This window comes from Urocitellus parryii, chromosome 2 (assembly GCF_045843805.1).
Source record: "Urocitellus parryii isolate mUroPar1 chromosome 2, mUroPar1.hap1, whole genome shotgun sequence".
NCBI classification, from domain to species: Eukaryota; Metazoa; Chordata; class Mammalia; order Rodentia; family Sciuridae; genus Urocitellus; species Urocitellus parryii.
In genome coordinates, this window is record NC_135532.1 from 172,239,576 (window position 1) to 172,256,098 (window position 16,523).

Consider the following 16,523-nt stretch of genomic DNA (forward strand, 5'->3'; position numbering starts at 1 on the left):
CCCTCATGGACTCTGCCCCATGACTGTTTTTAATCTGCAATCTTTTACTGCAATCTTCACCACAACAGTGAGGATAATAGCTTCTAGTAAATTACTGAAATTAAAGGTGGTCTTAGGGATTCCTGAACTTGCAATTGCTCTCAGTAGTGAGATTAGCTCATGAACTGTTCCCCAAATTTATACCTATTCTGTGTGAACTCAGGCAATGTCATTAACTTCCAGAGCCTCCCAGTTTTCTATCTTCAAAGGTTTTGACAATACCTCTAAAAAGAATAAAATATCTGGCATATTTTATCTACTCCTGTTATGGAGTAGATGCTCAATAGATAAGATATGGAATTGGAATCTGTATTTTACACAAATAAAATCCACAGTCCTATAGATACATAATTCTTAGCTAATATACTATCTCTCACCCATGGAGAACAAGTAGAAATGAAACTAGATATCAATTAATTTCTAACCTATTATAATGGCAAATTTCAATTTTATGAACAGCAGATCTTTGACTTGTGTAGAAGTTGAAAACTAAACATATTGTGAGTTTCATTTTCATCTCTTCTTTCTTCTTCATTTTTTCCTTATAAAAAGCAGGCAAAGAGGGAAAGAAGCAGAATCAAAGATCCCTAAATATCTATACAGTGAATTTTCAAGCCTTAGATAACCAGGACTAATAGGTCTTTGGCATTCCCTTGAGTAGAAAAAGTGTCATTATCCAAAAACTCTCAAACATAGGAGGAACGTCATACCATATGTAAATAGCAGATAAGGCACAAGGATTTTCTGGGTTTTTGCTCTTCACCAATAGCCCTCTGGTGCATGTCACTTCTGTCTATGACTAAGTTTGCACATGGAAAAAAAACACTATGGCAGATAAGGACTGCACATGAAGATGCATTTTAAAAAACACTTCTACCAGGCATCACTAGTTCTCAACACCTCTTTTCTGTTTCTAAGAGGCTTTCTGCTTTACCATGAAGTTTCCCTTCCCAATATAAAAGAAGAGGCCCAGGAGAAATACAGGTGACCCTAGGCAGTCCCCAATTCTCAATGGAATATGTTGGAGAAAACAAAGGATTCACAATGAATAGTCCTTTCAAGAAACTTACTGTTTTGGTGATCTCATTTTCAACTTCATGTAGGTCTGAATGTTTTTCCATGGTAGTATTAAGAAATGTTTTCTTTAATTTAAACTCTGTCACGAAGGTTCTAACTGCAAATGAAAATGTTACCTATTAGACCACATAACAGATCAATCTATGTAAGGCTTTGTGTTTGTAAATCTCTAGGGTAACCACCTTTACACCATCCTCACCCCAGAACAATCTGTGTGCATTTCTTTCTCTGTGAGGATGGAAACTACCCTTGCCTCTAGTTCCTCTCTAGCAAAGTGAACATCTACTGGGCTGAGCTGAAGGCTTAGACCAAGTAAACCTTTAAGTGGGTGACTGTAAGGAGCCTTTTACACATGTACAAGTGCTGCTGAGAGAAGGAGCCTTCTTAATATTCCTCTGATGGCTTCTCACATAATATATGCTCAATAAAGATGTGACCAAGAAAAATAAGCTGGTCTAAACAACATAATCATAGAAGGGAGGGAAAGAATTATGGTACTAGACCCTAAAATTGCTCTTCAAGCCTCATAAGATGAGATCAAGGAAAGTTCTTGTTCTCCAAGCTCTTTAACCAATTTAACTTCAATTGACTTCAAGGGGGTACTTTGGTTTCTTCTCATTAAAGCCACTCTCATCCAACCCCCAGTCTTCTTGTTCAGAGGAAATGTCTGTTTTATCATTGATAAAAGAGGTTTCCAGAAGTCAGGTAACTTCCAAAGAAAGAACATCCAGCTCCCAAGGGCCAAAATTAGCATCATATTCACGTGTGTTCATCTTCATAGTTCTTCTTTCCCCACTATATCCTCTGCACCCTCAGGCATCTGATATTCTAAGGACAACCAAGAAGCTATAGAGCAGGGGGCTAAATATTTGTAGTAGGCATGTACTCCAGGAGGCTTGCTGGACTCCATGATTATATAACAAAAACTATGTTACAGACACTGTTGGGTTCAGAAATGAAAAAAGTAGCCCATTTTCAAGGCCCATTTCACTCATAACATAACATTAGTTAACACCAATTTGTGCTGATTGGGCCTGAGGGGAATGAGACTTAAAAATGGGCAGACAACCAAAAATTAGTACAAGCTTCTTTATATCTGGTTCTTATCTTCCAATTCATTAAATTCTTATCTTTCCCTCTGGAAAGGAAAAAATAATAATAATAACCCAAAACAGAGAAGCCCATGAAGCTGCTCTTTCATGGAAAACTTGCATGGTGAATTAAGAGAAAAACCCACAAACAAGCCAGGGAAAACATTTAACATCTTATACTTAACTGTCTAAAGCCCTTAATCCTTATTTAACATCTTTTTGCTTGTTCTACAGTTCAGTGAAGCCAGCTGCTTAGGACTCTTTCTGAGCAGCAGGGAGCTCTTTGAAAACATTCTTGGCCAAATGAAAGCATTTCACCATGCTCTAATTTGCATGTTTCTCTGATGTTTATGAACAATGAAGCTAAATGACTTGAAAAAAGGGAAAGATGATTGTTAACACAATAGAACTGCTCTCCTCCTGATCTGTGCTACCTGTGGGACTCTGTATACAGGCTTCCAGAACAATCTTTCTACTCCTTCATCTTTATCTCTCACCTCTCACCCGGCCTTTCCGTTCAGAAATACATATAGCTAAATGTTAGGTACTAGAAGTTTTCTGAATTATGACAGTCAATGTGGCCCCTGCTTTCAGTGTGAATAAGAAGATGAATCAAATCCTATTTCTTTCCAGGGATTTTTCTAAAAGACATTTACACGTCATACCTATAGTTTTATCATTTAACTTTAAGACAAATTTTTCTTCAAATTTAAATTTAACTTGTTCAGAGGAAATATCTGTTTTATCATTGATAAAAGAGGTTTCCAGTAGTCAGGTAACTTCCAAAGAAATATCATCCAGCTCCTAAGGGCCAAAATTAGCATCATATTCATGTGTGTCCATCTTTAAAGTTCTTCTTTCCCCTCTATATCCTCTGCACCCTCAGGATATATATTACCTAATTATTGTTTTGGAAAGATCCATAAGTATTGCTTTGTAATCAGAGTGCTCTGTTTTCATAGCTTTCAATCTGGTCTAACAGTTTGAAGACTAATGATAAATAATATTTCTCATCAGGACAATTCTTTTAAAGCTTGCACAAATATATTCTTTTATTTGACCTTCACAATACCCTCAGTGGGAAGCAGAGCAGATTATAATCTGATTTTACAGGGTCATGTGCTATAGGTGGTGGCCCTATAACTACCAGGAATTTGATTCCTGGACAAGTGTACTTCTCACAATGCTTTAAACTAAAAAATCATTTTCATCTTCTTTGTTCTTAAAATGAAAACTCTTGGCTAATTTCTTATATGGTGTGGCAAAATGGAACAAGTTACCCAAATGCAAATAAATTATTAGAATAAAACTAATGTCTATATTTCTAGATTCTTCTTTGTTTTTAAAAATATTTTTTATTGTTGATGGACCTTTATTTTATTTATTTGTATGTGGTGCTGAGAATCAAACCCAGTGCTTCACACATGCTAGGCAAGTGTTCTTCCACTGAGCCACAACCCCAGCCCTAGATTTTTCTTCTTAAAACAATGCTTAACTGTTATATTTCAAACATCTTTCAAAATTCTACTTTTGTTCTAATAGAATACCAACTTTCTTTAAAAGTTCCTTCTGCCTATAGGTAATAGAAATCCATGAAGATAATATTTTCAAAAGAAACAGATATTTATTCTCTCAAAAACATTTACTGAGCACTTTTTGTGTTTTAAGTATCACACTTCACAATTTAAGATGATTAAAAAATGAGTCATTTTACCTGTCAGTTTCCTTATCCAGCTTAGAAACTCTAGTGTTCATTCTAATTTCTTCAGCAAGTTAGGTATTAAACTCAGCATCCTAATAAGGGTTATACCTTGCATGCAAGAAAGTTCTTACAATCAATACATTGCAGTGTAATAGAAAGTACTGTGGGCTGGAAACCAAGTATCTCATCAACTGATTACATAAGCTTGGCCACTTAGCACCTTGTCAGGGCCTTTGTTTTCATTTGGTTTGTTTTTTTTTTTTTGCTTTTTAACCTGTAAAATGGAGACTGTATTAATATCAACCAGCTTCATGAATCTATCAAACTAGGGATCAAAATATGATAAATAGTGTGATACAGTTACAGTAGCAGCTTTGTCAAAAACATATCTATCTGTAGATAAGAACATGAAGAAAAATTTTTAAAATAAAAAAACATACGTGAATGTGGTAGGACAATCAGGATTTTATTCTTTTCTCCCTCTAAAATGTTTTTGTTTTTTTAACTGATGTAATCAGAATATTTTTTTTTTTTTTAAAGAGAGAGAGAGGGAGAGAGGGAGAGAGGGAGAGGGAGGGAAGGAGGGAGGGAGGGAGGGAGAGAGGGGGAGGGGGAGGGGGAGAGAGAGAGAAATTTTTAAATATTTATTTTTTAGTTTTCAGCAGACACAACATCTTTGTTTGTATGTGGTGCTGAGGATCCAACCTGGGCCACATGCATGCCAGGCGAGCACGCTACAGCTTGAGCCACATCCCCAGCCCAATCAGAATATTTTTTAATTTTTTTCCCCTAACTGCAGGGTAGAATGGTAAAGCAAATAACAATAGGCAATGCTTCCATTTCATTTTACATTCCTTAAGTTTTTATCATGGAGAAATATTAATTTTGATTAGAAAGAAAAATAGTAAATGATGTTTTATAAAATATATCGTGAGACAGAATAAATTCTAAGATAAAATCTCTTACCCAAATTACATATTCCTTTTTCCAACTGGTACCCAACTGGGCATTTGCAGGTAAAAGATCCCTGAGTATTATTACATGTGGCCAGAGGTGGGCAGGGATTTGACAGGCATTCATTCACATCTGCAAAGGAGGGGGGGGGGAAAGACCATATTGAGTCTGTGACAGACAGCAAAATCATACCCCAGTACTGTAAATACTTACTAAGGACCACTGCACTTATGAGATACAATGGGGCCCCAAAGATGAGTAGGAAACATCCCTGTTCTCAAGGGGCTGACCACCTATTGAAGGCAGAGGCAGTCAATAAACAACTAATTAAAATACAAGATATGATCTGAAGTACAGAGAAAGTAACAAATTTTGATGGAGGAAAGAATTAAGACTATTTCAAATAACATCCAGATTAAGACTGGAAGAATTTTTAATAAACAAATTTGAGTAGGATAATTTTATATTGAGGCAGCAGTACTGTGAATGCCAGAGGCAGGAAAATGCAGGTGTCTTTAGGGAGCAATAGGTGGTCTAGTGTGGCAGGAACGTGGGGAGAACCAAATCAGGAAGTTTGTCAGCACTACACTATGGTATTTCATGTTACTCTGCAGATAACACACAAACATGCTAACTCTCAAGTAAGCAGGGTATTAATTAAAAGATCTTATTCTTCTACATTTTGGACGAAAAAGGCATTTATTGAATAACCAAATGTGATACTGCAGATACTGGATATTATTTTTTCTCTTACCCACACTGCAGTTATCCCCTTGCCAGGAAGATGAACACACACATCGATAGCCATTGCTGGTGAGGTCCACAATGCATTTGCCATCATGAAGACAAGGGTTCACGGCACAGCTGTTGACTTAAAAACCCATCCAAGAATAACACAGTTAATCACAATGGCAATGCAAAGACAACCCTAGGTAAATATTTAATTCTCTCAGCTAATATTTGATCCTTGCTTATTTCTATTTACTTGCCCTGAAAAGACATACTACAAAAATAGAATGAGGTCCCAAGAGATGTAGAAGATTGGCAGTAGGACTGGGTACTGGTAATAGTTTGTGTCCATACATAAGACAATTGGATTCCTGAATTCAAGAACTGATTCAAATCAAATGTTGCTTATTCAGTCACTCAGTTCAGGACTGATGATTGTATTACTTTTGTGATACTTAGAAAATTCTACTTGAATCAATGCCAATTTAAAACACACATTAAGAGGGGGGAAAGAATCTCTGATCAATTCATCCTCCCTGATGCAAGATTTACTCTGTGTGTATGGGTGCCTTGCCTTTTCTCCTGGACATAGCAACCTTTATCCCAAAATCTCCAAATATAACTGGAACTCCACATATTGTACATCATTCAGAAAATGATCAGAGTTGAGCATTACAATGACCTCTCTCTTTAAATAAAGCAAAAAATGGGCCTCAGCTGAATTCATGGAGGCCCTTATGACACATAGACTTATATCCCCCAAAGGCAATGACCATAACTCTGTTTTGGTCTATGTAACTGGAAATGTCACAATCCAGTTATGTAACATCTGCTTCATAAAGGTTTTGACATAAACCTAGAAAAGTTGAAACCTACAACGTAACTGTGTCATCTGCAAGGAGGAAATTAGTGGGAGAATGCAAAAAAGAGGACAGAAGTCAAGAGTTCGCCAAAAGAAAATGAACAGACTAAACCTAAAGATGATATTCTTAATCTTCTCTTCAGTGTAAAATCATCTATTCAAGTAGTGTACCTGTATAACCAATACCCATGAACACAATGATACAGAAAAAAATTCTTAACAGCCAGTGAGAATGTCCCTAAGACCTGTCTACAGTAATTACAATGGCCATAATTTACTTTAAGGAGCCTTGTGAATTATGGTACATTTAGTATTGAAATACACATCTGGCCTTTGGAAATAAAGACAATGTGTCCTAAAGCAAGGCCAAAAAAGCCATCTCTCATCTTCCGGAGATACCCAAATTACACAGGGAACACCATAAGATTGGTAGTGAGGGTAGTTTACGACCTCCACCCTAGGGTTGATTGTGACTGATAGCAGGAGACACCCCTGTCTGATATAGGCTGACCACCTATATCACTATATCATTCATTCCATGCTCCAGTTAATACAAAGCATTTCCTTTCTTTCCTTTTTCCTTAAAGAATTAGTCTCCATCTTGTGCCTTCCTCCACAGCAGTTTTCTCTTTGTGGATCTACACATACCAAAACTACAATTCTGAACATGATATCCAGCAATATGTATCATCCTATTTCCTTCTACTTTCCCTTAAGTGACAAATAATCATTTGGATGACTTTATTTTTTTCTGTACCATCAACTTCAACATGACTTAAAGATAACCATACATACAATGTAAAAAATCCCTGATGATGCAGTCACTGTGGGGAAAAAGTTCATCATCTTTTTTATTTATATGTCCCTCTACTGCTGTTTATCAACTAGCAAAATAATCTTAGAAAGACAAAGTAGCATGAGTTTTTCTGGACCAAGAAAAGCCCTCTGACCCTTAGATGCCTCCTGGTGATTGGAGAGCCAGATGACTGACTCAGAAACTTTGGGCTCTGATCTGGGTGCTTGCACCTGACTGACTCCCTGTTTCACACAGGCTACCTAAAGCTTCTTCAGTTTCTCTACCATCCAAATCTACACCTTGCCTGGTTCTAATCCAAGAAGTTAAGGGCATGCTTGAAAAACTATTGCAATTAATTACAGGGCATTAAAAGCTTCAACTGCACTATACTGATGTCACACACAACCAATATGTCCTCTTCTCTTCAGGAAGTATCACCTAACTTGGGGAAATAAGAAAATGAGAGTCCACCATGACCTTATTTTATGCTTTGTTTTCAACAGGAAGTATTGGTCACAAAACTGAGATTATTTCAAATACTAGCCATTTCTACACATTCACTTAAATCCTGAGCCTCATGCAGTTTACAGTGTTGCACAGGGTCTAGCAGTTGATGTGTGTTTGAAAGATGCATTGTACCTGATGTTGGAGGTGACAATGCCATTGAGGACTGTGTGCTACTCTGAGTAGCAAAGGTGGTAGGTTTAGGAGTTAACACTTCAGCTGTAGAAACATCTGTGGTTTGGGAAGGAGGAAAAGTTCTGAGGAAATGTGAAGGTGAGCTGTACTCTTCTGTGATACCAAGCCTTGTGGTCAATTCTTTTGTTGATGTTGGTACACTGGTCAGAGAGATTAAGTGGGTGGTAACATCAATATGCACATGGTTCTTTTCTGTGGTAATGGCACCTTCTGTTGAGATTTGTGGCACCAGAATTTCAGGATTGGTTGGGAAGAGCTGTTTTCCAGCTGTAGTGTGTCCAGATATGGGGTCAGTAATCAGAACTTCTGTACTTGACAAGGTGCTGGGATTGGTCACAGAAGAGTGAGAGGTCTTCAGAGTGGTAGCTGTCAAAGTTGGAGACATTTGGGTTAAGCTGGTGCTCATGGCTGGAAGGGCTGGCTTAGTGAAGGACTCAGTTAAGGCTGGGGGCAAAGGGTCCCCTGAAGGAGCACTCACTGTTACAACTTTGGTGTATACTGTGGGCAGAGACACCAGGCTTGGTGACTTTGCTTCTGTAATGATTTTCTTTTGTTGTGGGATGGTCTGATTCTTGGGATCTGCTGTGTTACTACTATGGAGAATTATCATGGATGATGCCATTGTTGATGTCTGAACTGAAGTCTTAGGCATCTCTCTTGCCCTGGGCAGGACTGGGGTAGATGAATGTAGTAAGTCTGTTTGTGAGACAGAAAGTGGGGCAGGAGAAGAAGCTGTTAAGGACACTGGTAAAGGTGATGGTGAGGAAGACAAAGGTGTAGATGTCTCAGAGGTAGACTTCAGCTGATAAGCAGAGGCCTTGGTTGATGGTAAACTTGATGAGAATAACTGGTGGGATTGTGACACTGAGGGCAGAGGCAAATGGGGGCCCAAAGCAGAAGATGAGTCACCAACAGACCCAGTCCTGGCATCCACAAAAACTGAAGTTTTTGGTATATTAATGGTAGAAGTGTAGGATGGAAGGCTGGATGTATGCAGAGCCAGTGACTCAGTGGACGGCTGGACATATTCCCCATCATAGGATGAGATGTTTCTTCTTTCAGATTGATGAGAAGAGGAAGAATAGTCTGAATATGGAGAGTCTGAGATCTTAATATAAGAGGTTGAGCTTTCACTGATATCCGAGGATGAACCATTATCTGTAATGGACAATAATGCCCGTTCTCCTTTGGTGAAAGTAGATGAAACATAGGTGTGGTCTGTGTGGTCACTAGAAGTCTTTTGTTCAGTATCTGTGCCACTCACTTGACCATAGCTAAGTCCAGTAACTGCAAAGGGAAAAGCCAAAGTTAGGTCAAGTTAACAAACAAGCAATCTCTGAAACATGCACCAAAATCCAGATTTTTCAGTATCCTTGAACTCAAGTGAGTAAAATACTTTCCTTGGAGAGGTTTTCAGTGGTGAACACACTGAATGGCAACATGAGAAGGCTGTAACAGTCACTGTCTGCCGGGTAGATTTACCTCCTGTGAAGGCCATGGTGGCAGCAATGAACATGGAATACAAGAGAAATGGCAGGGGCCTAAAAATAGGGAATAGTTCCAAATTCCTTCCACATGCCTTTTCTTTGATAAAAGCAAATTTGTATGTGAAAAGCTCTCCATAGCAGCACAATTCACGATAGCAAGATTGTGGAACCAACCTAGATGCCCTTCAATAGATGAATGGATTAAAAAATGTGGCATTTATACACAATGGAGTATTACTCTGCATTAAAAAACGACAAAATCATAGAATTTGGAGGGAAATGGATGGCATTAGAGCAGATTATGCTAAGTGAAGCTAGCCAATCCTTAAAAAACAAATGCCAAATGACTTCATTGATATAAGGGGAGTAACTAAGGACAGGGTAGGGAGGAAGAGCTAGAGAAGAAGATTAACATTAAACAGGGATGAGAGGTGGGAGGGGAAGGGAGAGAGAAGGGAAATTGCATGAAAATGGAAGTTGATCCTCAGGGTTATACAAAATTACATATAAGAGGAAAGGAGGGGTAAGAGAAGAATAATACAAGTGGAAGAAATGATTTACAGTAGAGGGGGTAGAGAGAGAAGAGGGGAGGGGAGGGGAGGGGAGGGGGGATAGTAGAGAATAGGATAGACAGCAGAATACATCAGACACTAGAATGGCAATATGTAAATCAATGGAAGGGAAACTGATGTGATACAGCAATCTGTATATGGGGTAAAAATGGGAGTTCATAACCCACTTGAATCAAACTGTGAAATATGATATATTAAGAACTGTGTAATGTTTTGAACAACCAACAATAATAAAAAAAAAAAAGCTCTCAAGATCCCAAATAGAATCATTGTTATGCTTAAACGGAAAAAGAAAAACCCTCCCAACTTTCCATTCTGTATAATGAGATATTTCTTTCCCAGGAGACTGATCTTAGCCACAAAGTGACTGGTCTGGTCTTTTATTTTAAGCCTCCCAGCAGACGTCACCCCATATGCCTCATCAAGTATGTGAGGGGATGAGGGGTGCCTTCCTGAGATGAGAGAACCCCAAAAGTCCTATTTACATAAAGAGCTTCTAGTAGGATATTCTCTGGGTTGCCAGCCAACTTAATCATCCTAGAACTGAGTAAAGTGCCAGGTGGGCTGAGGGGCTGTGGAGAGAATCCTTGTTGGGGAAGACACACCACCTCCAAGTGTAGGCTCAGAGGCGGGCGACCTTGAGAGCAAGCCCGCCCGCTCTGTCACGTTCCCGCGTTGAGTGGCGCCCGCAGAACTCCCCATTTCCGCAGAGGTGGCGCCGGCAGGGGCGAAGCTGAGTGACCGCAGAGTGCGCTCCCCACTTCCGGTGAGAGCAGCCCAGGTGTGCCCGCTGCGGGAGTGAGCCCCGGAAGTGCTCCCCTCTGCAGCGGAACTGTAGGCCCGCGCCACGCTGTGTTCCCGGGCTGAAAGTAAAAAGGTAACACACAGGAGACAATACCTGTCAATCATACATCTGATAAGGGACTAGTATCCAGAATATGCAAAGACTTCTTACACTCTAGAGTAAGACAAGCCAGTTTCAAAATGCTCAAAATATCTGAATAGACATTTTCAAGGAAGATAAAACAAATGGCCAACAAGCATGTGAAAAGATATTTGACATCATCAGTCGGCTGGGAAATGCAGAAGAAAACTAATGAAATACCCTTCAAACTGATAACATGGATATAATCAAAAAAGATGGATAATAACAAGTGTTGGTGAAGATATGGAGACACTGGGACTCTTGTACATTGCTGAGAGGAATATAAAATGGTGTACTACTTTGGAAAATAGCTTGGCAATCCCTCAGAAGCTTAAAAATGGCGTTGCTTTAAAAATGTGGCAGTTCCAAAAGGGCACATGTCCACATAAAGCTTGTACTTGGAATGTTGACAGCAGCATTATTCATAAAAGCTAAAAGGTAGGGGCTGTAGCTGTAGCTCAGTGGCAGAGCACTTGCCTAGCATGTGTAAGGCACCACATAAAAGTAAACAAAGGCATGCTGTCCATCTACAACTAAAAAAAAAAAAAATTAAAAAAAAAAAAGCTAAAAGGTGGGAACCATATACCAATTGATGAAAAGATAAAATACAGTGTATCCCTATAGTATAGAATATTGTCATAAAAAGAAATGAATATATGCTGGGATATGGATGAATCTTGAAAACATTGCATTACATTAAGTGAAAAACAAAGATTATATATTATAAGATTCCATTTACAGGAAATGTCTAAAACAGGCAAATCCACAGAGACAGAAAGAAAATTAAGTGGTTGCCAGGAACTGGAAGGAGGGTAAAATGGGAAGTGACTGCTGATAAGTATGGAGTTTTTTTGGGGGGAGGAGGTGATATAAATGTTCTGGAATTAGATAGTAGTGGTGATTGTACAGTTTTTGTAAATATACTAAAAATCAATTGTACACTTTAAATAGGCACACTGTATGGAATGTGAATTATATCTCAAATCTACTTTAAAAAAGAGGAGGGGAGAGAGTATTTTTCAATGAATGCTATGAAGGACCTGGAGTGAACAACAATTCATGAGAAGGTGATATTTTCACCTTTCAGAAGCTCTATGATTGAGGCAGGTATGGGGATACAGGGTGGGCAACAAAGAAAAGGAGTACATAGACAGAGAGACCTTGAGTTGTATGTGAATAGTATGGAATATGATAAGATATACATGTACATCTGTCAATCAGCTATAAGAATGGCCTGAGAGTAATGATACTAGAGGGGCCTCAGGAGCTATTTCCTTAATAGATGACTTAATATGCCACAGTCAGTCATAAGCATTGTTAAGTCTCTCACCTTCCATGTGGTACCATCCTGTGAAATGAAAACTTACTTGAATTTTCTCCATGTAGCGTTGAAGAATCTAGGATTTCTGAGGAAGATATAAACGAAGACTCTGAATAACTTCTCTCATCTGACACTGTGGTACCTCTTCTGGACTGTTGAGCAGAATCTGAAGCTTGGGTCAAAACTGAAGAGTTCAAAACTTCAGGATGTGAAGCAGAGCTTCCTGTCACATCTTCGAATGTCTTGCTGTTGGTCAAGGACCAGTGTGCTGTGCTCTCTTCGTATCTAATGGAGGGAACTGACCTAGACACAGTCTCAGTCTGAAGCCTGAAACTTCCATTTTTCACTTGAGAGCTGCTGGCAAGCTGATGTCCTCTAAAGGCTGTGAGATAGTATATAAACAAAAATGCCATTATATGGGTATGAAAAAGATCCTCCAACAACTAAGAAGTGAGTCTTCTTTAAGATATCTTTTTCCACAGAAATCTTGTTTAATATTTATTGAATGTGACAAACATTATCATATTCTAAATCATTATTTTCAAACTCTTGGTGTCGACAAGATAGCAATACCAAAAAACAAAAGTTTTTTGAACAGGGGACTTTTAAACAGCATGTGCAAATAGCAAAGTAATTTATACTTGAGTATTTTATTCTCTGTCCCTTGAAAAGTAGTTTGAGGAAATGAGTACGGCATTATATCCAACAAATATGATGTGCATAAATATAGCACATACATCACTTTTCTAAAACAGTTGTAATATTAATAAAGATTATCCTAATCCTTAAGTAGTTTTTAAAAAATCAACTATAGGGAGTAAACCAAACCAAGAACTTGAGAACTATATTTATTCTGCACATTTATTTGTAAAGATCTGATCATAAAAGCACTGAAGCTAGTTGTAAGGATTAGGTCAGCTCTCACTTTGAAGACAATGCTGTAGGGTTAAAAACAAGATAGAATCAAGTGACAGCCCTAAGGCTCCGGTCTCAACTCTGCTGAGTGAGCCAATGCATGCATTACTTAAAGCTGCTCTTCACCTATAAAAAAAGCAGGAGGGGTGGCACCTGTCCAACTAACTTCACAATGTTTTCATAAGAATGAAAATCAAAATGCAATAATGTGATATACTAATGAAGGAGCTGGTGTCATCAAAGAGTACATAATTTTTCAGAGGCTACAAATGTTCTTAAAGAGATCTGCTATTTAGAAATATCTTTACAGATCAAGTAAAGATAGAATACTTACTTGTGGAATCATTTTGCCAATGTAAAGATGTAACACCAAATTCATTTTCTGTAGATGGCTCAATGAATTCTCCATCTCCTGGATTCTTGGTTACTCTACTGTTACTTCTTGATTCTACTGTAGAGGGTGAGGAAGGGACTGAAACTGAAGTTGTGGCAATTTTGGAGTCCTTAGGGAAACTCTCTGTCTTGTTTATAGGTTCCAGACTGACAGTCAAAGACCTAAGAATCCTTGAGACACTGTCAGTGAATGTGGTGGCAACATGTGTACTCTTTGTCTGGTTGACCAGTGGACTTTGGAGAGCAATAGAGTTGTTCAGTTCCTTTATATTCCCAGAAGCTAAAACAGAAGAAAATATGTTTCAAAACTACTCAAGGACTCAAGAAAATCTGGCACTATCTAAGTCAAAAATAATGTTTATTATATTTTTTAATATAAATCTAAACACTATTGGACCTGATGTAGATACAGACAATTGTGTATGTTTACACACATGTACAACTAAAACATACACCTTCACCCCCTCCTCACTAGTTCTGATTCTCATGTAGCTTAGTGGAGAAGCAGTGATGTTCCTCATGCAGCACAATGCAAAGCTTTCTGTGCAAGCTAAAAGGAAGATAAGAGAATCATAACAGATACATTATTTGCTTTTTTGGTTTTTATAGAAGAAGATAAAATTAGTACTACTGAATTTCATAATATTGCTTAAACAGGACAGGCTATTGTGTTAAGGCTTCCATCTTGTTTTATTTTATTTTAACTACGTATCTTTTTATTCAAGTATTATTATAAATTAAAATCCAATTAAAAAATGAATAAAAGTCACATGGTGCCAAGCCTAGCCCCTTGGTCACCACTGAAGAGGCCTCAGGTTCTGCAGAATACAGCTAGGACACTACTGCTCTAGGACAGTAATTCCCATCCTTTTCATTGTCAAGGGCTCTTTATTCTTCCCCAACCCAGAGCCACCATAAATTTTGTTTTGAAATAACTATCAACCAAAATGTATTAATTAAGTAACAGAAGGTCTCAACATCAGGAGATACTCATTATTACCCCATGAATTTAACTTAATTTCACCCGAAATCAGACGGCCTTCATTATTATAATTATTTAGTCTCATTAAACATTGGAGACCAGCTCTTAACCCAACATGCTACTCCAGTAGGTCCCCTAGGAGATCAAGAACTGCAGATGAGGAATGGTTTTTCTGATCCATGGATGGAGGTCACTGGATAATTGTCAAGAACCTCAAGAATTGAATTACATGCCATTGGTCAAAATGTACAGTCTGCTCCACATTATAGGTTGCTTGGATTGCTAGTGGCTCCCTCTCACAGAGAATTTTTCAAAGGATATCTTGAGAACTGACCTCCAGAATGGTATATTAATAGCCTAATCCAAAAGGCTAGGGATGTAGCTCAGTGGCATTGTGCTTGCCTAGTATGCATGAGGCCCTGAGTTCTATTCCCAGCACCACAACAATAACAACAACAAAATACTCATTCCTAATTTCAAGAAAGCCCATGAGCAGGAAGAAACATGGCAGGGAAGAAAACAGACTCCTTTTTTCTTTTAAATCATTTTAAGCTAAAAACAATAAAAAGTACTTTATACATAAACATACTCTATGCCTGTATAACAAAAGGCTTTGAGCCATTAATTATGATCCAGAAAGGGGGGAAAGGAAGTTGTCATTATAAACAGTTTCTTAAAGATCAGACTTGTGTGCAGTTGTGACCAAAGCACAAATAAAATTTTAAATATAATTATAGAGAAAGAACATAGGAAGCAAAAGGTCTTATCCTCATACAAAACCATAAACCTAGCTAAACCTAGAACACAGCATGCAGCTCTGGTTACTGGCTTTAATAAAGTCAAAATGAAGATGCAGGTTATCCATAAAACTAGGAATTGAAACAAAGGAATAGAAAGATCCAAACAGAAAAGTGTAGGCATGGCCTACCCCAAACTAACCCTACTTGAAAACAAAAAGCACTTTAGTATGAAAAATGAAAAGCATAATAAATACTGGCCCAAAATAATTATCTCCAAGGAATTACTTCCAAAACACTTTTATTCCTAGTAAATTGCCTTATTTCTTCCATTTGATGTTTCCATCAATACAGGTGATTAATTTTGGTGGTTTCATCAAATAAATGGCCACAGAAATATAATCACTAATGTCACAGATACTGAGTCACAAAAGGAAAATGGCTGTTCTCCCTGACTATGGGCTCTGTAGCACATTGCTTCTTCATCATATCATTCTTACAAAAAGTTATCATTAATTGATGAGTTATGATGTGTCAAGAATTGTACTAAGTATTTATATACTAGTCACATTTAATGCCCATAGTAAAGCAATGAAATTTGTCTGAAAATTGTAGAGTTAGTGCCTCTTAATAAAGAAGAGGAAATATGGGGTCAAATTAGTCTACAATTGTTAATTATGTTACTAAATGAGCACCAGCTAAATAATCTAAGAGAAAATTTACCACACTTCTAGTCAACAGGCCAGTATTATTAATTTTTTAATAATTTCCCTTCCTTGCTCGCTTCTGCCTCTAAAGCACCCATTCAAAAATGGGAATACCAATGAATCAGACATAATTTTCCTATGTTCATACATGAATACATGACCAATGAAACTCTACATCACGTACGACCATAAGAATGGGATCCTAATTAGAATAAGTTATGCTCCATGTGTGTAAACTATGTCAAAACACACTCTACTGTCACATATATCTAAAAATAACATATTAAAAAAAGAAACATTTTTTTTAAAAAATGGGAAGACCAGGGATGTGGATGTAGATCAGTGGTAGAATGCTTACCTAACATTTGCAAGATTCAGGGTTTGATTCTCATTACCACAAAAACAAAACAACTAAAATGGGAAGACCATTCATCCACCAGGAGCAGACACAAGCCAAGTTCCTAGTCTTTATAATAGAAGGTGAAAAGAATGCCTGGTAAAGGTATATGGGTCACTCTCCAGTCACCGCACAATC

At 37.9% G+C, this 16,523-nt stretch overlaps 1 protein-coding gene across 1 annotated transcript in view; it reads right to left on the reverse strand.

Annotated features, from left to right (window-relative positions):
* Heg1 (heart development protein with EGF like domains 1) overlaps positions 1-16,523 on the reverse strand; it is a 74,895-nt gene that overhangs the window by 30,549 nt on the left and 27,823 nt on the right. Inside the window, exons 4-10 of the mRNA XM_026393920.2 lie at positions 13,504-13,842; positions 12,301-12,636; positions 10,617-10,871; positions 7,890-9,236; positions 5,618-5,734; positions 4,876-4,995; positions 1,110-1,213 (exon numbers count right to left, since the gene is read on the reverse strand). Coding sequence (XP_026249705.2) covers positions 1,110-1,213; positions 4,876-4,995; positions 5,618-5,734; positions 7,890-9,236; positions 10,617-10,871; positions 12,301-12,636; positions 13,504-13,842 — 2,618 coding nt within the window. The remainder of the gene's footprint in view (positions 1-1,109; positions 1,214-4,875; positions 4,996-5,617; positions 5,735-7,889; positions 9,237-10,616; positions 10,872-12,300; positions 12,637-13,503; positions 13,843-16,523) is intronic.